We start from the raw sequence: 23,650 nt of genomic DNA on the forward strand, positions 1-23,650 counted from the left end.
CGGCACACACACATGCACACACACACACACACACTGTGACTGACACTGACTGACCGTCACACACACACACGGGCACACAGTCGGACACACACACACACACCCCTTGAACTGACACACACACACACACGCACACACAACTGAACACACACATACACACACTGATCATCAGTTTATAAATGTAAAAAAAAATGCAGTGCATATATACATTTTTGGGGGGTATCTCTTATTTTCTCTATATGAGCCTTGTCAGGTGTACAGGAGAGTAGGCTATGCATTTCCCGAATGCCCGTGCGTTGAGCAGAGAAAGTAGGTCAGTTCTAAGCTCACAATTTTAGTGGAACCAGATCGTAGTTTCCTTCTGTATTGCCATGCAACACTTTTGCTTGGGGCCCTAGCCGAGTTAATCGTTTTCCCATGTGTTGCTGACCACAGATAGGCCTTTGTTCTACTTCCCCCCACCCACCCCCACCCCCCTCCCCGAAACATCCGTTGGAGATGGTGGCTACTGACTGGACTTGCAAATTTCTCAACTTGTAGTACGTAAAGTACAAACTGAATTGACTCGAATTTGAGTTTTGGGATTTCTCTTGCTCTACCTTTTCTGATAATGTTTTACTCACCTCGTGTTTAGATGCAATACATAATGTCTCTTTACATTTAGTCAAGTTTTGACTAAATGTTTTAACATAGAGCCGGGGGAATCGAGACGAGTGTCGTGGTGTATGTGTGTGTGTGTGTGTGCGTGTGTGTGTGTGTGTGTGTGTGTAGAGCGATTCAGACCAAACTACCAGACCGATCTTTATGAAATTTTACATGAGCGTTCCTGGGAATGATATCCCCGAACATTTTTTTTCTCTTTTTAAAAAAATACCTTTGATGACGTCATATCCGGCTTTTTGTAAAAGTTGAGGCGACACTGTCACACCCTCATTTTTCAATCAAATTGATTGAAATTTTGGCCAAGCAATCTTCGACAAAGGCCGGACCTCGGTATTGCATTTCAGCTTGGTGGCTTAAAAATTAATTAATGACTTTGGTCATTAAAAATCTAAAAATTGTAGAAAAAAAATGTATAAAACGATCCAAATGTACGTTCATCTTATTCTTCATCATTTTCTGATTCCAAAAACATATAAATAATTTTTTTTTTTATCAAAATTAAGTTTTCGAAATCAATTTAAAAACACTTTCATCTTATTCCTTGTCGGTTCCTGATTCCAAAAACATATAGATATGATGTTTGGATTAAAAACACGCTCAGAAAGTTAAAACGAAGAGAGGTACAGAAAAGCGTGCCATTCTTCTCAGCGCAACTACTACCCCGCTCTTCTTGTCAATTCCACTGCCTTTGCCTCGAGCGGTGGACTGACGATGCTACGAGTATACGGTCTTGCTGAAAAATTGCATTGCGTTCAGTTTCATTCTGTGAGTTCGACAGCTTGACTAAATGTTGTATTTTCGCCTTACGCGACTTGTTTCGATTTTGATAATGATTGAGAAAGGAGAATAGCCGGTGTTAGTTTTACAGTCGGTTTTATGAAGTTTGAGTAAAGAAGTGCGTGGTTTTTACCCTCCCTTTCGTTTTCCTTCCCCTTCTTTAGTTTGCTATTATTGTGCCTAAGAGCCGAAATGGCTGCACTCTAACTCATCTTTGATCTCCCAAAAGACTCCATAAACAAACTAGTGTATCAAGAGGCTGGCTGGCTGCCCCTCGATGAAGAAAGAAGACTAAAGTCGGCCCAGTACGTATCAAGAGCAAGTACTTTTGACAATGCTGTGAACGAAGAGCTCACAGCTGAGTTCGACACAATAACCTCGGCCTCTTACCAAAACCTAACAAGTCGCGTAAGGCAAAAATACAACATTTAGTCAAGTAGCTGTCGAACTCACAGAATGAAACTGAACGCAATGCCATTTTTCAGCAAGACCGTATACTCGTAGCATCGTCAGTCCATCGCTCATGGCAAAGGCAGTGAAATTGACAAGAAGAGCGGGGTAGTGGTTGCGCTAAGAAGGATAGCACGCTTTTCTGTACCTCTCTTTGTTTTAACTTTCTGAGCGTGTTTTTAATCGAAACATATCATATCTATATGTTTTTGGAATCAGGAACCGACAAGGAATAAGATGAAAGTGTTTTTAAATTGATTTGGAAAATTTAATTTTGATAATAATTTTTATATATTTAATTTTCAGAGCTTGTTTTTAATCCAAATATAACATATTTATATGTTTTTGGAATCAGAAAATTATGGAGAATAAGATGAACGTAAATTTGGATCGTTTTATAGTTTTGTTTTTTTTTACAGATTTTTCAGATTTTTAATGACCAAAGTCATTAATTAATTTTTAAGCCACCACGCTGAAATGCAATACCGAAGTCCGGGCTTCGTCAAAAATTACTTGACCAAAAATTTCAACTAATTTGGTTGAAAAATGAGGGCGTGACAGTGCCGCCTCAACTTTCACGAAAAGCCGGATATGACGTCATCAAAGACATTTATCAAAAAAATGAAAAAAACGTTCGGGGATTTATTACCCAGGAACTCTCATGTCAAATTTCATAAAGATCGGTCCAGTAGTTTGGTCTGAATCGCTCTACACACACACACGCACAGACAGACAGACACACATACACCACGACCCTCGTTTCGATTCCCCCTCTATGTTAAAACATTTAGTCAAAACTTGACTAAATTTAAAAAGAAAAACACCCAAAATACACGAAGCAACGATCCCACTAGCAGACTATATGTTCAACCGATATTTCAAGAAAGTGGGGGTAAACCCAGGTAGGATGGCCCACATTCCCATTCACCCCTTCCCATTTTGGTTCATGGAATCCCCCATTATCATCCCTGATCATGATCTGGGTGTAACAAAAAAAGATAACCCTGTACTTGTCTCATCAATAGTAAAAGAAATAATCTCAAACAATAACAAAGATCACCTACAAATATTTACTGACGGCTCCAAAAAAATGATGACCAAGCTGACTGTGCTTTTGTCATTCCTGACCTCAAAATAAGTTAAAAAAAATTAAACTCAACAAGGATGTGTCCATTTTCACTGCAGAAATGCTGGCTACGTTATCTTAAGAGCATGCCACTATATCAATGACCCCCCCTCGACCTCCAACAAGAGTCGTGATTCTCTCCGACTCAAAACCAGCATAACTGCTCTTCAAAATGGTTCCAGAAGCCGGGAAGAGCTTCAGACGGAATTATTGTTCCTCTGTCACCAGATCATTGCCTCTTGAACAGAACTGACCCTTTGGCTACGTACTTCCCCTCACACACATGGATCAGAGGCAAGGATATGGCTGATCTACGACTCGTTTGAATGTAAAACAGAAATGTAACACTATCTGTAACAATGACTGTTCTACGACTCGTTTGAATGACAGTATAGATCGAACCTTAACCCACAACTACGAAAATTTGTGTCAGACTTTTTTGAACAGGAAAATATGCCTCTATTCAACAGTAACCAACACATGGAAGATGTTTTTGAAACTTTACAGAAATGTAACACTAGCCTATCTGTGACAATGTTGCTTTTGAATTGAACCCACATTTGTTGAACAGGAGAGAATGTTCCTGTTCAACAGTGCCCAAAACACTGAATCTGACGTTTTTGAATCTTTTCTGTCATCTAACTGAATCTGACGTTTTTGAATCTTTTCTGTCATCTAACCCAATTGCTCATGACTTCATCGATCTTGAACATGCCTACTTTTCAAAGAAAGACAGACAAAAGCGAAATCTGCATGTTAGCCATCTGCCTGAAATGGTCAATGCACTTTTGTAAAATTGTCACAGCTGTTATGCACTTTTGTGAAATGGTCAGTGCTGTTGTGCACTTATGCAAAACTTGGTGCTGTGCTGTTAACATTTGAACAAAATGCATTTTGTTCAAATGTTTAGTGCAACTTGCTACTATATAATCGCTGTATGCGCTTTGTGGTAATAATGCACTGTTGTGAAAAGTTTGCGCTAAATGTTGGCACTATGCATCATTGTTGGAGCACCCTCCTGTAGTAGATGCACCATGCATAACAAGAAGAGCAAACGCTCGATCGAGTCACTTTCGCAGTTCTGAATATTATATGAGGCATCAGATGGACAGGAAGAAATTGCTATTCACAACACAATGAGTCGCGTTCACATAAAATTTGAGCCCGGTCACTTTTATAGTTTCCGAGAAAAGCCCAACGTTAAGTTGTGTGTTGCCGAACAGAAAAGGCTAGTTATCTCCCTTGTTTTTCTGATAACGTTCGTAAAAGGCTACAGATGTAAATACTTTGATGTAAAGAATAATCCTACAAAGTTTCAATCACATCCGATGAACTTTGTCAAAGATATAAAATGTCTAATTTTTCCTTTGACGCTGACCTGTGACCTTGAAAAAGGTCAAAGGTCAACGAAACCATCGTTAAAGTGTAGAGGTCATTGGAGGTCACGACTAAACAAAATATGAGCCCGATCGCTTTGATAGTTTCCGAGAAAAGTCCAACGTTAAGGTGGTGTCTACGGACGGCCGGCCGGACGGCCGGCCGAACGGCCGGCCGGACAGACTAACACTGACCGATTACATAGAGTCACTTTTTCTCAAGTGACTCAAAAATGTACTTATGTGAAATGTTTTGTGTAAATTATTGTCACAATAATGTTTTGTGCGCCCCCATGTATGTGTTCTGTGCTAATAATGCACGGTTGTGAAATGTCCATACACATTTTGTGGCACTATGTAATTGTTAGTGCATCCTCCTGCGGATGCTTCGTGCTAAAATTGCACTTCCATTAAAATATTGTACGCTCATGTCAACTGGTACTATATTTTCAATTGTTTCTCTGTCAATTTCAGATGTTTGTTTCCAATTACTTCAGTATCTCCCTGTTGCAATTCCAGGTGATTCATTATGCATGTGCCAATTTGAGGTGTTTAATTCTGATTCCTGTATTTACAGTGTAAAATTAAAACTATTGTTTTCAAACATTCCTATGACACCTGGTAATGGTTCTGTGTTTTTTACATTTAGTCAAGTTTTGACTAAATGTTTTAACATAGAGGGGGGAATCGAGACGAGGGTCGTGGTGTATGTGTGTGTGTCTGTGTGTCTGTCTGTCTGTCTGTCTGTGTGTGTGTGTAGAGCGATTCAGACCAAACTACTGGACCAATCTTTATGAAATTTTACATGAGAGTTCCTGGGATTGATATCCCCGAACGTTTTTTTCCATTTTTTTGATAAATGTCTTTGATGACGTCATATCCGGCTTTTTGTGAAAGTTGAGGCGGCACTGTCACGCCCTCATTTTTCAACCAAATTGGTTGAAATTTTGGTCAAGTAATCTTCGACGAAGCCCGGACTTCGGTATTGCATTTCAGCTTGGTGGCTTAAAAATTAATTAATGACTTTGGTCATTAAAAATCGGTAAATTGTAAGAAAAAATAAAAATTTATAAAACGATCCAAATTTACGTTCATCTTATTCTCCATCATTTTCTGATTCCAAAAACATATAAATATGTTATATTTGGATTAAAAACAAGCTCTGAAAATTAAATATATAAAAATTATTATCAAAATTAAATTGTCGAAATCAATTTAAAAACACTTTCATCTTATTCCTTGTCGGTTCCTGATTCCAAAAACATATAGATATGATATGTTTCGATTAAAAACACGCTCAGAAAGTTAAAACAAAGAGAGGTACAGAAAAGCGTGCTATCCTTCTTAGCGCAACTACTACCCCGCTCTTCTTGTCAATTTCACTGCCTTTGCCATGAGCGGTCGACTGACGATGCTACGAGTATACGGTCTTGCTGAAAAATGGCATTGCGTTCAGTTTCATTCTGTGAGTTCGACAGCTACTTGACTAAATGTTGTATTTTCGCCTTACGCGACTTGTTACATTTAGTCAAGTTTTGACTAAATGTTTTAACATCGAGGGGGAATCGAAACGAGGGTCGTGGTGTATGTGTGTGCGCGTGCGCGTGCGTGTGTGCGTGCGTGTAGAGCGATTCAGACCAAACTACTGGACCGATCTTTATGAAATTTGACATGAGAGTTCCTGGGTATGATATCCCCGAACGTTTTTTTCATTTTTTTGATAAATGTCTTTGATGACGTCATATCCGGCTTTTCGTGAAAGTTGAGGCGGCACTGTCAAGCTCTCATTTTTCAACCAAATTGGTTGAAATTTTGATCAAGTAGTCTTCGACGAAGCCCGGACTTCGGTATGGCATTTCAGCTTGGTGGCTTAAAAATTAATTAATGACTTTGGTCATTAAAAATCTGAAAATTGTAAAAAAAATTATTTTTTTCTAAAACGATCCAAATTTACGTTTATCTTATTCTCCATCATTTGCTGATTCCAAAAACATATAAATATGTTATATTCGGATTAAAAACAAGCTCTGAAAATTAAATATATAAAAATTATTATCAAAATTAAATTTTCCAAATCAATTTAAAAACACTTTCATCTTATTCCTTGTCGGTTCCTGATTCCAAAAACATATAGATATGATATGTTTGGATTAAAAACACGCTCAGAAAGTTAAAACGAAGAGAGGTACAGAAAAGCGTGCTATCCTTCCCAGCGCAACTACTACCCCGCTCTTCTTGTCAATTTCACTGCCTATGCCGTGAGCGGTGGACTACGAGTATACGGTCTTGCTGCGTTGCATTGCGTTCAGTTTCATTCTGTGAGTTCGACAGCTACTTGACTAAATGTTGTATTTTCGCCTTACGCGACTTGTTTGTAATTTGTATTTTGTTTTTCTGCAATAAATATTTGAAATGGATCTGAGACTGACTTACTACTTTTAGCACTCTTTTTCACCACATTCCCACGTACAGATATTGCAATATCAACTCTTCCTTTCTACCTGTTTCAAACAAGCTCTATTTTTTAATTAAAACGTGTTTTTTTTCTTGTGGCTGTTTGATCAATTCATAGCAAGCATTGACTGAAATAAACAATTTATATATCCAGCACAACATGCAATTCATTAACTTTTGACCCTAACCTTTAACACTTCCCAAAATAAATCTGTGGTGGACATTGCATCGACGCTGTTCATTTTGAATGAACATTTTTCTTGTTAGATCAGTGGTCTATGCCGGCGCATAGTTGTGTATTGACTGGATCAATCGCCAACTCGCTGCGCTCACGGTAAGTGCTGACAACCGGAAGAAAGCTGCATTCCGAAAAAAGTCACTTCCGTTTCGCCATTTTTCGATGATGCCAGAGAAGTGAACCATGATTTCAAGATGCCCGGTGCAAATTGTTGTATGCCTGGATGCAGCGTGAGCTCACTAAGATCTTCAACGCTTATAACTTTCCATGGTATACCAAACGGAAAAGCGGATGCCGAATGGAGAGCTGCTCTTATCCACAAAATCAACCGTGCTGACAAGCTTTTCAACCCGAAGAATGCGAGGATATGTTCCCGACATTTCAAAGAAACATGCTTCAAATACGGTACGTAAAAAACTAGTAATATAGCGAAAATAAGCTTTCATCTGATTGTCTGTGCTGTGTTGTTTTGCTTGTAATGCTTCAAGTGACGAAGTTTTAGTAGTATCAATCAATCAATCAATCAGTATGAGGCTTAGTACTAGTAGTAACTAGTACTTTTACAGCTCGCAGACAAAAAATAACACAATCGTATTCTGAATCATACATTGACAAAGGCGTAATTCTGAGCTATAATTATTAGGTAATGGGGAAAAAACCACTCTTTGTTCTTGTGATAATGTGTTTTTGCATATATTCTAGTAAACTTCTGGGTTAGAACTTAGATTTCTTTTGTTGTTTTACTCGGTCACTGAGTCAGTCTTGTTCATTCTTGACAGATTTGCAGTAGTGTGTTTTACTAATTCTTGTTTCTATTTCAATAGATCTAAATGTATAGGTCTGTTTAGTTAATTTAACTTATAATTTCGACTCAGCATTTTGAACATTTTCTTTGCATGTTTTTTTGCTGGGCCTACAGGCAAGCGAGCACTCATTCCAGGAAGTTTGCCAACCAACCATGTGCTACAGAAGTCAGTAGAAACACCAAAGACTCCAGCCAGGAAACCCCCAGTGAGTAAAAATTGCTGTTATTTGCCCAGTATAGTATGCTATTAGTGATACTGATAGTGATAATATGCTACTTGTAACTCTTTTGTGAGTACCGGTACATGTATACTGGGTGTTTTCTCAGTTTTTGTCCGCTGTCAGTGTGAGATTTATATTGTGGTATAACCTGTTTTTCTAGTTTCATGGTTTAGCCACGACTCACTTTGAATGAGGGTCATCTGCCAGGCATTTAGCTGATTATCTGATTTATAAGTGATATTTTTTAATTTGCTATTTATAAATTACAGTTACAGTAAACTAACACTGTCGCACAAAGTATGTGACTTTAAAAAAAGATTTGTTTGAAATCATGTGAGCTCTGTCCACTAGATGATGGAGAAGGGAATTTTTCCAGTTGAGTCTGCAACATGGATTTTTTTTCTCTCGGATAACAAATACAGTATGGTAGGAAAAATTTAGGGTTGGTGTGGCGATAACTTCTTCTTCTGCGTTCGTGGGCTGAAACTCCCATGTACACTCGTGTTTTTACGTGTATGACCGTTTTTACCCCGCCATTTAGGCAGCCACACCCACCGAACTCTGACATGGATTACAGGATCTTTTCCGTGCGCACTTGGTCTTGTGGTTGCGTGTACACACGAAAGGGGATAAGTCCCTAGCAGGTCTGCACACAAGTTGACCTGGGAGATCGGAAAAATCTCCACTCTTAACCCACCAGGCGGCCGCGGCCGGGATTCGAACCCTCGACCTTCCGATTACGAGGCCGACGTCTTACCACCCCGCCACAGCGCCCGTCGTGTGGCGATAACAATAAAGATATGTCATAGTGACTTGACTAATTGATTTGAATTCTGCTGCAGGTCAGTCGCCCCCCACCTCCTGCTCCTGACCTGGTTGCCTACTACAACTTCGAGGAAATACGACAGGACACCCTTCAGCTTGCTGCACCATGGTGTCTCTTGGAGAACAGCAAGGAACAGATACAGGTGGGAATAACCGAAGCCAGCCAAGTGAAACTGTTGTCCTCTACGTTATGATTACGTACTCCAGCAGACATCAACTTGTGGTCGACGTGCGTGGGTTTTGCTCAAAATACGTAAGTATTCGTCAGTGTTTGGCTTCTCGAATTAAGTTTCAACTTAATCTCTGTCTCGAACCACAGGCGGAAGGTATCGTTCACTGGACCACTACTTACATAGAAAGACTATACTGAACGAATCGTCGGTAAGCTTACCACACTGTCATACTGTCATACTCATAGTGATATCACTGATACATTTGTACAGGTAAACATGGCTGTTTGCTGAAAAATTCGTTGTGAAAAATTGTAATGTCTCTGAAGTTTGATTCAGTCCGTCATTCATTTTGATGGGAAGTCAACCCTTGGTGAGGCTAATACTAATATTGTTTTGATCTGTATTCTGCCAGTGCCATTGCCAACTGCCATGGTTGTTCTTGTGGAGTTCTAGAACAAGCTCTGGTTTGAATGACCAGCTAAAATTAATGCTAATAGTAAATAAGTACATTATTTTTGCATTAGCGGGGTATACAAAATATTTTATTAAAAAAATACCGCATGCTTTTGCTTGATCAAATCATTTATCAGCTAACAATATGCTTTTATTTCAGTTGGACCTGACCTGAGCATGGTTCCGTTGTCTCCGCAACAACAGCTTGATTGAGATACAGGCATGTCCAGTTTTCAGCAAGTGCAGGCTGAGTGTGAAGATCTGATGGCTGATCTAGACACAACATAAGCTGCTTGACACTATTCCAAGGTAAGCGAGAAGCTTTGAAAATAGTTACTTTAATTCAGTAATGCGTAATTATGTATGCAATACTCCTGCTGGTGAGTTCACTACAAACAGGTACTACATTAGAACTAGAAGAATAGGTTCCACAAGAACATTTCTGACTGTTGATGCCACTAAAACTCTCGTTACATCCTGCATTCTGTGTAGATTAGATTACAGCAAATCCCTTCTCATAGGCTGCCCTGACTCCACTCTCCAACCCTTGCAAAAAGTACAACACTCTGCAGCACTCCTCTCATGAAAGAACTTCACTGGCTTCCTGTGTCTCAACGTATTAGGTATAAAGCTGCCTGCTTCTGCTACAAGATCATCTCTGAATCGGCATCTGCCTATCTTTCGGAACTGGTCTCCCTCTACACTCCCTCTCGCACCCTTCGTTCTTCTGCTGATGCTCGACTTCTCCGTCAAGGTTGCTTTAAGCGCAAGGCTCATGGCTTCCGCACGTTTTCATATCATGGCCCTCAGTTATGGAATTCACTCCCCTTTCTATTACGTCACTCTCCATACATTTCATCTTTTAAGTCCAATTTGAAAACTCACTTGTTCCAACAACATTACGGATAGTTCCTTAGGCCAAACAAAAAAATAGTCTGTTTACGGTAACATCGGCCCAAAAAATAGGGTCGGTAGGTCGGGATTTTTTTTTTCTCCAAAAAACATTATCAAATTATTTTGCCAAAAAACAAACTTTGTTTTAAAATTTTGATTTTTTTTTTCTTTTTTTCCCAAATGCCAAAAAAAAGTCTAGGGTCGCGCAAAAAAATAGGGTCGGTCGGGATACCGTAAACAGACTTCTTTTTTTTGGGCCTTAGCATAGAGTCTGGGGATGTGAGATGTGCATGATGTGTTGTTTGAATCTGACAGTGATTGTATGAATTTTTTATACACGTATTGTTGTCACGCGCTTTGAACTTCTGATAAGGCGCTTTATAAATGCCCGTTATTATTATTATTATTATAAGTAGATACACACTTGTAAACTTATGTTAGTTTTCACACGTGAGCATGAAGTGCCTTTATGAGGAATGTATAGTGGCTTGCAATATTGAATTTGAGGGATGTTTGCAGTTATATAATATATTAGCACAGCTCAGTTTTCTTCAGGGTTCCGTGAGAACAGTGAAATTCTCCTTTGAGGACTGAAAAATATCTTGGATAATTGGTCTTAATTGGGGGGGGGGGGGGGGGGGGATTTAAAACATAAGTACATTCACATGTGTTTTTCATTTTCACTGTGTAAAGGTGGGGAGGTCCTTCTCTACTTGTTTCTTTGTTTTCCCATTGACATATTTTTGTTCTTGTCTATATTTTTTACATAGGTGCTGTCCTCATCCCCAGCCGACTGTTTCCGCTGAAGCCGTGAAGGATGCTTCTTCATGTAGGCGTGGACATCTTTTTCGTCGCCGTGCAAGGCTTCCAGTTCCAGTACCATATAATTTTGTGAATACTCTGGGGACCTGTCATCAACTTTGGAAGGACGCTTTATTTTAACACTTTGTACCCCATCTATGTTGACCAAGATTTTTTAAGCCGAGACCAGCTGTGCTGCAGCAGGTCACTCAGAATTGTAGAAACTGTATCAACAGGCTAGAATCCTGGCGTTAGATCAACGTTACAGGAAGCGACTGAAGCTAACAGTCTAAGCAGGATGCGGATATGTGCCGAATGATAACAGATGCAATGTACATAGTGACTGTGTGTACCTGGGAGACAAGGAGTTAAGACCACATCTGAACTGAGGATTTAGTCTCTCCATAATCAAACGCTGAAGAAGATTTCAGAATGAACTTTGTTAGATAAATTATGGTTGTTATGATCGTCACATTTTAGGTCCCCACCTCCCCCCCTTTTCAAACTTCCCCGCTTTTCAGACCTTACATTTTTGGATTTTCTGTTCACAACCTGTTGTACATTTACCTACATATTAAGCAGGTTTCCTCCTTTTTAAGACCAGCTTATTTTTTTATTCTTGGAGGCCTGAAAAGGGGGTTTGGAAGGACACTGTATTTGTTTGTTCAAAATTCAGAATTCAAATAATTCTTCATCAACGAGTTATTACTGCCTCACCATAGCAGTTAGGCCAGTCTTACCAACTCTTACTTTTATTAATGTGCCATGATGCAAAGACGTTGAGCAGTTTTCAGATGTTTATGAATCCAGGGCTTTCAAAATTTACTGACATTTCATTTTCATTTTCATTTTCATTTTCATTACTTTATTGTCCCATCGCTGGGAAATTCGGGTCGCTTCCTCCCAGTGGAAAGCTAGCAGCAACGGAGTCGCGCTACCCAGGTGTCTGCGTGTTTAGGTGTATTCCACCACCAGCACTTATGGCAGAATGACCAAGGTCTTTTACGTGCCATTGTGATGACACGGGGGTGGGACATGGCTTCCGTCTCTGGGTCTGCACACATAAAGTTGACCCGTGTCCGTCCCGGCCCGAATTCGAACCTGCGACCTTCCGATCACAGGTCCAGTGCTCTACCAACTGAGCTACCGGGCCATGACATCCAAACATGAAGTTCAGTTACCCCTTTTTAACTTTGAAGGTCACATTGTGGACGAATTTTTAGCAAAAAGTTGGAACATGGTATGACTGTTCTTACTCACAAGGGAAGTGATTTTGTTATTTACTGATTTTCATTTTGTGTGGCCTTCTTTCACCCATTTAATCATTCATAAATGTTCATACCCAAGGGAAGTAATTCACATATATCTATGGCCAATGTTTTCACAGGGCATCTGCCCCCCCCCCCCCCCCCCTCCAAACACACACTCACATGGGCTAAAACTTACATGGCTCTTATGGGTATGACGCTCTTACTCACCAGGGAAGTAATTTACTGATGGTGTGTTTTCATTTCGTGTGGCCTTCGCCGATTTAAATAATTTATTTTAGCTTATCCAATTATAGTGTGGATGAACACTGTCTCCACTCAAAATAGTCCTTTGCTATTGTACATTGTGAATCAGCATTTTTGTTTTTGTCCTGTTTGAATAAAGTGCAATCATTTTACAACCAAAGTGTTAATGTTAAAGATGTTTACATAATGTGTGAAGGATGATGCATTTGAAAACTAATATTGTTAAATGTAAATTGACCTGTGACAAGTCAGCATAGTGCAATATCCAAGCATGAAACCCGCACACAATTCCCAAACAACATGCTTTCTTTTCCACAAAATTCCATCCAGTGGAAAACAATTATGTGAACGTCATAACATGGTGTTTTTTTACATTAATAATCAAGCCTTACACCAACTAAAATGGTGTTAATAGGCATTTGAGCAAGCTTTAACACCAACATAACATGGAGTTAATAGGCATTTGAGCAAGCTTTAACACCAACATAACATGGGGTTTTGCATGTTATACCAGCAATAACATGATGTTAATCACATTACAAGCAAGCTGTAACACCACCAAAACAAACAGTTTTGCAAGTTAAGTCTACGATAACATGATGTTAATCACATTACAAGCAAGCTGTAACACCACCAAAACAAGCAGTTTTGCAAGTTAAGTCTACGATAACATGATGTTAATCACATTACAAGCAAGCTGTAACACCACCAAAACAAGCAGTTTTGCAAGTTAAGTCTACGATAACATGATGTTACTTGGCGTTAAACCAAAGCTTTAATGCCATCAAAACTTGGAATTTTTGCATGTTACAGACATGCTGTAACATGGTTTAACATGATGTTTTGACCGTCGCAAAACGCGCTGAAATTCCAGGCAATTTCGCTGCGATAACTTCAACAAAATCCAATCAAAATCTGGCGTTGTCGTGAACACCAAAATGTAATAAACCCATTGAAACTTGAAGTTTTGTTGGGATTTTGAGTAGTTTTGTAAGATACAAAACGCCACTTTTCGCCCAGTGTACTCACCGACAGAGGCACGCAGTTCACGGGAGGAGTGATGGCGGAGGCAGCACGACTGCTATCACTGGAGCAGCACTTCACCACTCCTTTATACCATGCTCAGTGCAACGGACTGGTGGAAAGGTTCAATGGCACCTTGAAGACCATGCTGAGGAAACTAGCTCAGGAGAAACCACGCACGTGGGACAGGTACATCCCAGCATTGCTTTTTGCATACCGCGAGGTTCCTCAGGAGAGCTTGGGCTTTTCCCCATTTGAGTTGTTGTACGGCAGACAGGTACGCGGTCCCATGGCTATCCTGCGTCAGGCTTGGACGGACGAAGAAGCTGACGAGGAGGTGCAGACGACAGCGACCTACATCGTAGAACTCAGGAACAGGATTGAAGAGACCTGCAAACTGGCTCAAGAGAACCTGGGGAGAGCAGCACAGCGTTACGCGCGAGGATTCGACCGCAAGGCACGGCCGCGCAGCTTCAAGATTGGAGAACGGGTGTTGCTACTTCTACCTGTCAAACACAACAAGCTACAACTGCAGTGGCAAGGACCTTTTGAGGTGACAGCGAGGGTGGGCCAGAACGACTACAGGATCATGATGCACGGGAAAGCACGCCTGTACCATGCCAACCTGCTGCGCGCCTACATAGAGAGGACAGCCTACGGGGAGAAGAACAAAGACAAGAAGACAGAGAAGGTTGCAGTCATCAGGGGTGAAACGAGGGGTTGCTCGTTCTTGAGGACGACCTTTCTGTCTGGAAACAGACCATCAACCTCTGCAATATCTTCAGGTTGCAAGGTTGGCAAACGCCAGACTTATGCGCTGGGCGTTGATTCTCCAACCGTACCAATTCACGGTACGCGTCATTCCGGGCGCCAACAATGTTGGAGCTGACTTTCTCTCTCGGGCTGTAGAGGAGAACATGACTGTGAGCGAAACCGAGGTTTCGTCTTGAAGAGGGGAGGTGTGTCACGATCGGGTGACAGAGACCAAGAAAGTGTCACTCAGTGGAGTGCCTGTTCTTGGTCGATTATGATAGAAAGCGCCTGTACGTGATATTGGGCTACAGCAGAGTTTGCTGACAGTGCTCAATGAACACGGAGGGTTTGCTGCGCACGAGTTTTACAGTGGAGGTTTCTGCTGTCATAGGGCTGACGGTTTTTCGCTGACAGCGCACACGGGATTTTCAGGGATTGAGTTTCTCGTGTCTTTTTTCTGCTTGGGGAGGCAGAATTGTGTATAGCTGGACTGGTTTTGTGACAAGGTCAGTCACGTGTTATTGGCTAGGTTGTCTGAGAGAGACACAAGCACGGGACACTTGACACCCAGCGGCAGAAGGGGAAGGACCTAATACACAGTTTCTAGAGTATGATGGTTTTTCACCGAATATTATATTCGGCACTCTAGGGGAGCTTCCACCAGTTTTTCCTTTCTCACTGCCACTACTTTGCTGAGGACAAGTCGTCAACTTTCCTTCGTCGGCGATGGCTTTCGCATAAGGATTCGACAAGGGGTTCTGGAGGTTTTTGGTCACTGTTGACGAACAGAGGCTGTTCCAGGGAGGAAGCGGACTTTGCTTCCATTGAGAGTACAATCATAGGCTTTTGAGGTAATAAATCATTATTTAACGCTGTTGATGAGTCTGTGTTGTGGAATGAAATACTCTCTGTTGTTCTTTCCAGGTTAGCGCATAATTTACTCTCAGTGACGCTAAAATACTAATCTGTATATGGTTTTTGCAGATAGGGAGAGAAGGACGGAAAATGACTGTTTTGTTGATGTAAAAAGTCCGTTTTGTGCAGGCCCACGTGCTTGATGAGGTATTTAAAGATGACACGTTTTAAGGTGGTGGGTGAGGGGTAGCTGACATGTTTAGTGCACCGATGCTTTCTGTTTGCAGCCTTCGTTTCGTTTTCCTGTAACCGCTGCACGACTGCCTTTGGCGGGACACTGCTAGCTGCAGACGTTGGAGCTGGGACCTGAGGAAGCTACGCTAACCGGCTAACCAGCAGACCGGCTAACCAGCGAACCGGCTAACCAGCAAACCGGCTAACCAGCAACCCGGCTAACCAGTATACCGGCTAACCAGCATACAGAAAGAAAGCTAAGTGCACCGTGTCTTACGCACCCCGTTGACCACCGTTGTCTTTTCTTATCTGTGATTTCATTGGAGTAGTGACAACGTGGGGTGTTTGACCCCTGCATGAACTAGAGCTTTTTGAACAGAACATTCTCATTTGACTGTATTTACACGGGATCAGCGTGTTACTATAATTTTCTATATACTACTGGCATTTTGTCAGTGATCACGGGTTTTTTACGTGTTGAGAACGTAAAAGGAACATATTTTGAGTGAAGGCTCGAGGGAGGTGGCGAGTTTATACATAAACAGGCGTCTGAAACTTATACTTTTGTTGACTCTATTTAATTGTATGACTGCGAGAGTGGATCGTGGTGTGGTTAGTTAATTAGTAGTAATTAACCGGTTCATAATCACTGATATATTGAAACGTGACTATATGTTTTTGGAATCAGGAACCGACAAGGAATAAGATGAAATTGTTTTTAAATCGATTTCAAAAAATTAATTTTAATCATAATTATTATATTGTTAATTTTCAGAGCTTATTTGTAATCCGAATATAACATATTTACATGTTTTTGGAATCAGAAAATGATAAAGAATAAGATACATGAATCGTTTTATAAAAATATAATTTTAATTACAAATTTCAGATTTTTAATGACCAAAGTCATCAATTAACTTGTAAGCCTCCAAGCTGAAATGCAATACCAAAGTCTGGCCTTCGTCGAAGATTGCTTGGCCAAACTTTCAATCAATTTCTTTGAAAAAGTAGGATGTGACAGTGCCGCCTCAACTTTTACAAAAAGCCGCATATGACGTCATCAAAGACATTTATCCAATTTTTTTTTTAAAGTCTGAGGATATTATACCCATGAACTCTCATGTAAAATTTCATTAAGATCGGTCCAGTAGTTTACTCTGAATCGCTCTACACACACACACACACACACACACACACACACACACACACCCACACACACAAACACACACACACCACGACCCTCGTCTCGATTCCCTCTCTATGTTAAAATATTTAGTCAAAACTTGACTAAATGTAAAAACACCCACACGCTTATACACTACAGTACATGAAAGTTAAACTGAAAATCTTGTAGCCAAATTAAATGTTACAGGGAGTGTACAACAATAGCCGCCAATGCTCAATTTCAGTCTAACATTATTTTCTGTATCAATGAAATAAAACATGTCCCGGTAATCCTCAGTCTCTTGATTGCTGTCTTTATAAAACAGGGCTTGTTTCCTTTTTGTTTTTTTCTGTTACATGAAGTTACATTTGAGTGGAGAAATGACTTTAGAAATCATAATTCCCTTTGCAAAACAGTAAATGCGGCGGTATGAGAACTCGTTATCATGGTATATTTCACAGTTATCAATCCTGTCATGGGTTGATCCTGAAAATTGGCATGATGATAATGATGTTGACGATCACGATGACGACGACGATGATGACGAATATGATGATGACGATGATGATGATAATGAATATGACGATGATGATGATGATGATGATGATGATGATGACGATGATGATGATGATGAGGAGGAGGAGGAGGAGGAGGAGAAGGATGGTGATGATGATAATAAGTATGTCCTTTCAGCTGCGATAGCAGCCAACACGTTTGGCGGTGCCTGCACAGGGGGTCCAGCCCAAAAGGGCAGCTGTTCCGACGCAAACGCCTTGTGTTCTGCAGCTACAGGCCACTGTGCCTGTACAACTGGCTACACGGGGACTGATGGAGCTGGCTGCAGTAAGATAATCATATATTAATTGTGTGTGTGTGTGTGTGTGTGTGTGTGTGTGTGTGCACCTCTCTCTCTCTCTCTCTCTCTCTCTCTCCTCTCTCTCTCTCTCTCTCTCTCTCTCTCTCTCTCTCTCTCTCTCTCTCTCTCTCTCTCTCTCTCTCTCTCTCTGTATTTATTATGTATATAACAAATATTGATTAAGAATGGCTTTGGGTTTGCCTGGTTAAACCAAGGAGTTGGAATGGAGAGACATTTTCTGAATCAATTTAAAGACAGGTTAATAGCTTGTTTTAAGCAGAACTGGCATTCTGAAATAGAAGAAAATATGAAGTACGATTGGTTTCACTCTTTTAAATCTACATTTCAGGTGGGGAAATATTTGTCTCTTACTGATAAATGGAGAAGGAACAATTTGGCAAGATTCAGATTAAGTTTGAAAAGCAACAAGCATTGGTTTGTAACTGGTGAGCAAGGGCAAGAGTCTGTATGTCCATTGTGCAAGAAAGAACCAGAAGATGAAGTCCACTTCCTCTTTAAGTGTACATTTTATAACGATCTAAGGCAGAAGTTTACAACTTTAAACTGCACGTCTTTGCAGCCTAATATGGAAAGTGTGTTTCGCCTGCTCACATCCACCGATATGAAGGTAGTGAGATCGCTTGCAGGATTTATTTAACAATAACAATAACAATAACAGCACTTTATTGTCCATTAAAATATTACATAAAAATGGAAATTTTTCTTCGGCACACCCTGTCGCATTGGATATGAGGCCAACAAAATGGACGAAAGTTATTATATTGAAACAGCAGAAAAATAGGTGGTCCGTGTCCGTGTCCATTTTATTATAAGGTTGACAGATTTCATGTTCTATTGCAGATTTTAGAATGTATGTCGCTGCAATGTATTTCTATATACGTTTCTGGAAGAGTGTGAGAGAGAGAGAGAGAGAGAGAGAGAGAGAGAGAGAGAGAGAGAGAGAGAGAGAGAGAATGAGAAACTGTGTGTGTGTGTGTGCGTGTGTGTGCGTGTGTGTGTGTGTGTGTGTGTGTGTGTGTGTGTGTGTGTGTGTGTGTATGTTTTGATACTTTTATGTTATATTGATTCTTTTACAATGTGTGATGTTACATTGTATTACTATGTATGTTAAGTATCATTATTACTTAGGTCAAGAAAATAAAAAACCAATGTCATGGTTTCCGATTCCCCGACCGACCCTTTTTTTCCTCCCGATCTTGGAACTTGTATGTCTTTTTTGGTGACTCTACAATAACAACAAAACAAGTCGCGTGAGGCGAAATTACTACATTTAGTCAAGCTGTGGAACTCACAGAATGAAACTGAACGCACTGCATCTTTTCACAACGACCGTAGTCCGCCGCTCGTGCAAAACGCAGTGAAACCGACGAGCCTGTTTCGCGCGGTAGTGGTTTCGCTGTGCTGCATAAGTACGCTTTTCTGTGCCTCTCTTCGTTTTAACTTTCTGAGCATGTTTTTAATCAGATTTATGACGCCACCAAGCAGAAAGTCATAGATTTTGTTGATGCTGCCAAGACCACTTTTTATTCATCCAAGGTCGCAGCATCCTCATCTTGTAAAGAGTTGTTTAACACTGTCACCATCATGCTTGGTAAAGCAAAACAGGTCATTCTTCCAACTGTACGTGACATGTTTTTTTTCATGAAAAGATTTTGACCATCCGCAACAGCTTCGCCAAGCATAGCGATTCAGACCGTTCTCCCATTTTTGTTGGAAATTCGTTTTCTGTTTTCACCCCAGTCTCTGAAGATTTTGTTCTTAAACTCATTGTGAAGTCTGCCAAAACGTCCTATGACCTCGACCCCCTCCCCACCCCCCTCCTCTGTGATCACTTAGACATCCTGCCCCCCGCGGGTTAGGGGGAGTCCCATATTGGTTAATTGGGACGAGAAAGAATTTACCCGATGCTCCCCAGCATGTCGTAAGAGGCGACTAACAGATTCTGTTTCCCCACTTTACCCTTGTTAAGTGTTTCTTGTATAGAATAAGTCAATGTTTGTAAAGGTTTTAGTCAAGCAGTATGTAAGAAATGTTAAGTCCTTTGTACTGGAAACTTGCATTCTCCCAGTAAGGTAATATATTGTACTACGTTGCAAGCCCCTGGAGCAATGTTTTGATTAGTGCTTTTGTGAACAAGAAACAATTGACAAGTGGCTCTATCCCATCTCCCCCCTTTCCCCTATCCCATCTCCCCCCTTTCCCCGTCGCGATATAACCTGGAATGGTTGAAAACGACGTTAAACACCAAATAAAGAAAAGAAAAGTTAGACATCCTTCTACCCACCATCACTAGAATACTGAACGAGTCCCTTTCGACTGGCACCGTCCCCTCAGATTTAAAAAAAGCTAACATTAAACCCCTTCTGAAGAAAAGCTCCCTCGACCCCAACGTACTTAAGAACTACAGGCCCATCTCCAACCTTGACCCTTCCTTTCTAAAATCCTAGAGAAGATAGTCCTAGACCAGCTCTCCTCCCACCTCTCTGCCAACAACCTCCTCACTCCGCACCAGTCAGCTTACCGCACGGGCCATAGCACAGAGACCGCAGTCCTTAGTATCCTCAACAACATTTTGACTTCCTTAGACGATAACAAAATTTCCCTGCTCCTCCTGTTAGACCTTTCGGCCGCTTTCGATACAATTGATCATGAAATCCTACTGTCCCGCCTTGAGCACACTTTCGGCATCCAAAATTCAGTTCTAAATTGGTTCAGATCCTATCTCTCAGACAGAAAAAAATGTGTAATTGTAAACGACGTCCCATCCCAGGAAACCTCCCTCCTTTTTGGCGTTCCCCAGGGCTCTGTGCTCGGGCCCGTGCTGTTCATCATGTACACCTCCCCTCTGACTGACCTCGTCGACAGACATTCCGTTTCCCACGAAATGTTTGCTGACGACACTCAGCTTCAGAACTCAGCGACTCCCTCAGAATACGCCCAGATGACCACCTCCCTTCAGTCTTGCATTGCTGACGTTGAACTCTGGATGTCCACTAACAAGCTTAAACTTAACTGTGACAAAACAGAAGCCATTCGTTTCACCAAATCCTCCTTCTCCTCCTCTCTCTCTCTCTCTCCCATCACTTTAGGCAGCAGCACTATTGAATTCTCAGACTCCGTCCGTGATCTTGGCATTTTTTTGATTGCGATCTCTCCATGAAACACCATGTTATGAAAGTCTGTCAGTCCGCTTACATCGAGCTTAAGAGAATAGGTTCTATCCGCCCATACCTTACCGAAGGTGCCACCAAGACCCTTGTTTCTTCTTACATTCTTTCTCGATTAGACTACGGAAATTCTGTTCTCATTGGCTGTCCTCAGTCTGCAGGGGTGAGTTTTGGCGCTCGCCCGCTCACCCCCGGCGACTTCAAATCGCATCGGGCGGGTTTGAAATTCCTCTAAAATCGCCCGCTTGGCGAGTTCAAATTTCGCTGAAGCACAAAGTTGTTAGGCAACGTAGTCAATCGGAACGGCCGGCGAACAAATATCTCTGCGGGCGATCTCAAAATCTGTCACTTCTCTACTGCCCACTCATCCCCCTCCCCCTTCCCCCACTTTGAGGACTCAGGACTACCACCAATCAAGGCCAGACACATTGGCTAGACAGCTACCCCCCTCTGCCTCACTTGACCGTGTCATCACCCCTCCAGTGCCACGAGCCGCTGGCGATTGCATCAGCAGTCAAAATAGTTAAACCCCCCCTTCGTCCCCCCTCTTTGCGCTATTCACTTCACCCCCTCACTTATATCTTATCCTGCGCTCACCAATCCTTCAGAGACTTTCACATGTTGTAAAACAGTTTCCTCTCAGATAAAAACTCGGTCATTGACCCCGAGTAAGAAGGTCAGTGTCTCGACAGGCAGCTGTGTTCAGGTTGCAAGTACCGGTCATTGACCCAGGTCTCAAGGCCAACCAGCTTTTACAATGCGTCTGCCTTTGATCTGACCGCCCATCCAGAGCAAACATATTCCCCCTAGCCCTCTGTATTTTTCCTTTGATGTGCCTATGTACCACTGATCCAGTTTCTGGGAAATGTATAATTATGTCATTGACTGCAGGGATACTCATTGAGACCATTTTCCAAAATATGTTAACACCAGCTTTGCTGACCAACTTAGTACAAGTAGTGACAGTACTACTGCTGTCAATTATTTCCCTTCAACTAAGGAAGTAAAAAAAACCAACCCGATCCACTATATGTGATAAAGAAGAAAAGACAGACCTTCAACAATAGGACAAGGGATGCAACTCTGCTGAATCAAAAGCATAAAGATCACCTGTGAACAATTCTAGGATCAGGAAATCTGAACATCTGTTTGTTTTCATTAGGAAATAGAAATGAAATATAATGCTTTTGATTATTTATGACTTAAGCTGTGGTAAATTTGGCTGGTATGCAACTTTTATACTTCTGCTTGATCTAACAGTAATAGTAATATTAATAACAGACATAAAGAAAAAGAAACAAAACAAGAAAGCAACTTAGAATTTTTTTTTTGTAGTCAGCTTTTTATACTTGGTTTTACACAACAAAAAATATAATTTAAATTAAAAAAAAATGCTGATTTACTCTTTTGTAGTGTGTGTTTATGTGGTAAGTAGAGTTCCATAGTAAATTACTTTGTAAATTGTGTGGTAGGGGGTACATAAAGGGGGTAACTTTTAGTGAGGTTTAGTGTGTGATTGTGTGACAGGGTGTGAATGTGGTTTTGATTTCTTGTTTCTTTGTGGCGGCTTTTATTTTAAATTCTTTATAAAAACAAGGTTAATTATCATTATATTAAAACATAGCACTTTAGTCATCAAGTTTTGTGTGTGTTTGTGGTAGTTATTAGTAGTGCAAATCCACATGTATGCATTATAAGTATGAATGTACGTCTTTTGTGTATGTGGTTAGCACGCGACGAGCCGCTGGGGCGGTTGTAAGAAATCCCGGCAGGTTGGGGGCCGGTCGGGATTTTGGGGGGCCGGTTCAATTTTTGACTTACCGGCCCCCCTGGCCGGTAGCAAAAAAAGTTAGGGTACACCCCTGAGTCTGTCATCCATCCTTTGCAGCGCCTTCAAAATTCTGCAGCCCGGCTTGTCTGCAAAGCCCCTCGGTCCCAGTCCTGTTCCCCCTTGCTAAAGAAACTTCATTGGCTCCCTGTAGAGCTGAGAATCCAATATAAGTGCTGCTGTATCTGCTACAAAATAATATCTGGCTCAGCCCCATCCTACCTGTCTGACCTGTTCATATTCTATACACCCTCACGATCCCTCCGCTCCTCTGTAGACACTAGAATATTCCGTCTATCTTCGTTTAGTCGCAAACAGCACGGCCAGAGAGCCTTCTCCCACTCTGCTGCCGTTGCGTGGAACTCTCTCCCTTACTCTATCTGACACTGTCAAACATTTTGTTCCTTCAAATCAAACCTTAAAACACACTTCTTCACACAGTATTTTGATTAATTTTATTTCAATATGGTGCATTTTTGATCAGGTGTTTGAATGTTTAAATGTTTTGCCTGTGTTAGTATGCTTGCAGCTTGTATTGATGTAGTGTTTCGTTGTTCACCTGTGTGCTGAATGCTGCTCAATCAATCAATCAATAAGGTTTATATCGCGCATATTCCGTGGGTACAGTTCTAGGCGCTCTGCAGTGATGCCGTGTGAGATGAAATTTTATACGGCCAGTAATTGCAGCCATTTCGGCGCATATTTACCTTTCACGGCCTATCATTCCAAGTCACACGGGTATAGGTAGACAATTATTAACTGTGCCTAAGCAATTTTGCCAGGAAAGACCCTTTTGTCAATCGTGGGATCTTTAACGTGCACACCCAATTTTGTGTACACGGAGGGGAGTTTGGAAACCGAAGACATTTTTTGCTTTGCTTTGTATGTATATGTTTGTGTTTTTTTTCTTAATGTTTTTTCATTGTAAAGCGCTTAGAGAACGTAAAGCGCTCTATAAATCTCCCATATTATTATTATTAT

The 23,650-nt window shown here is 41.1% G+C and overlaps 2 protein-coding genes across 2 annotated transcripts in view; both read left to right on the top strand.

Moving 5' to 3' along the window:
• Positions 1 to 23,650, top strand: part of LOC138964544 (delta-like protein D) — a 103,699-nt gene that overhangs the window by 75,923 nt on the left and 4,126 nt on the right. The window contains exon 4 of the mRNA XM_070336527.1: positions 17,491 to 17,640. Coding sequence (XP_070192628.1) covers positions 17,491 to 17,640 — 150 coding nt within the window. The remainder of the gene's footprint in view (positions 1 to 17,490; positions 17,641 to 23,650) is intronic.
• On the top strand, positions 6,916 to 12,927 carry LOC138964542 (uncharacterized). The gene is made up of 5 exons (XM_070336526.1): positions 6,916 to 7,486; positions 8,001 to 8,092; positions 8,950 to 9,185; positions 9,719 to 9,867; positions 11,223 to 12,927. The coding sequence occupies exons 1-3, from the start codon at positions 7,276 to 7,278 to the stop codon at positions 9,124 to 9,126; spliced, it is 480 nt and encodes a 159-aa protein (XP_070192627.1). The 5' UTR covers positions 6,916 to 7,275; the 3' UTR covers positions 9,127 to 9,185; positions 9,719 to 9,867; positions 11,223 to 12,927.

The sequence above is a fragment of the Littorina saxatilis genome, linkage group LG4 (genome assembly GCF_037325665.1).
Source record: "Littorina saxatilis isolate snail1 linkage group LG4, US_GU_Lsax_2.0, whole genome shotgun sequence".
NCBI lineage: Eukaryota > Metazoa > Mollusca > Gastropoda > Littorinimorpha > Littorinidae > Littorina > Littorina saxatilis.

What these genes read in the sequence shown, in the direction of transcription:
- LOC138964542 (XM_070336526.1), top strand. Translation starts at nt 7,276, where the DNA reads ATGCCCGGTGCAAATTGTTGTATGCCTGGATGCAGCGTGAGCTCACTA. An exon ending in AGAAACATGCTTCAAATACG is followed by an intron (nt 7,487 to 8,000) that starts GTACGTAAAAAA and finishes CTGGGCCTACAG; the next exon opens with GCAAGCGAGCACTCATTCCA. An exon ending in CTCCAGCCAGGAAACCCCCA is followed by an intron (nt 8,093 to 8,949) that starts GTGAGTAAAAAT and finishes ATTCTGCTGCAG; the next exon opens with GTCAGTCGCCCCCCACCTCC.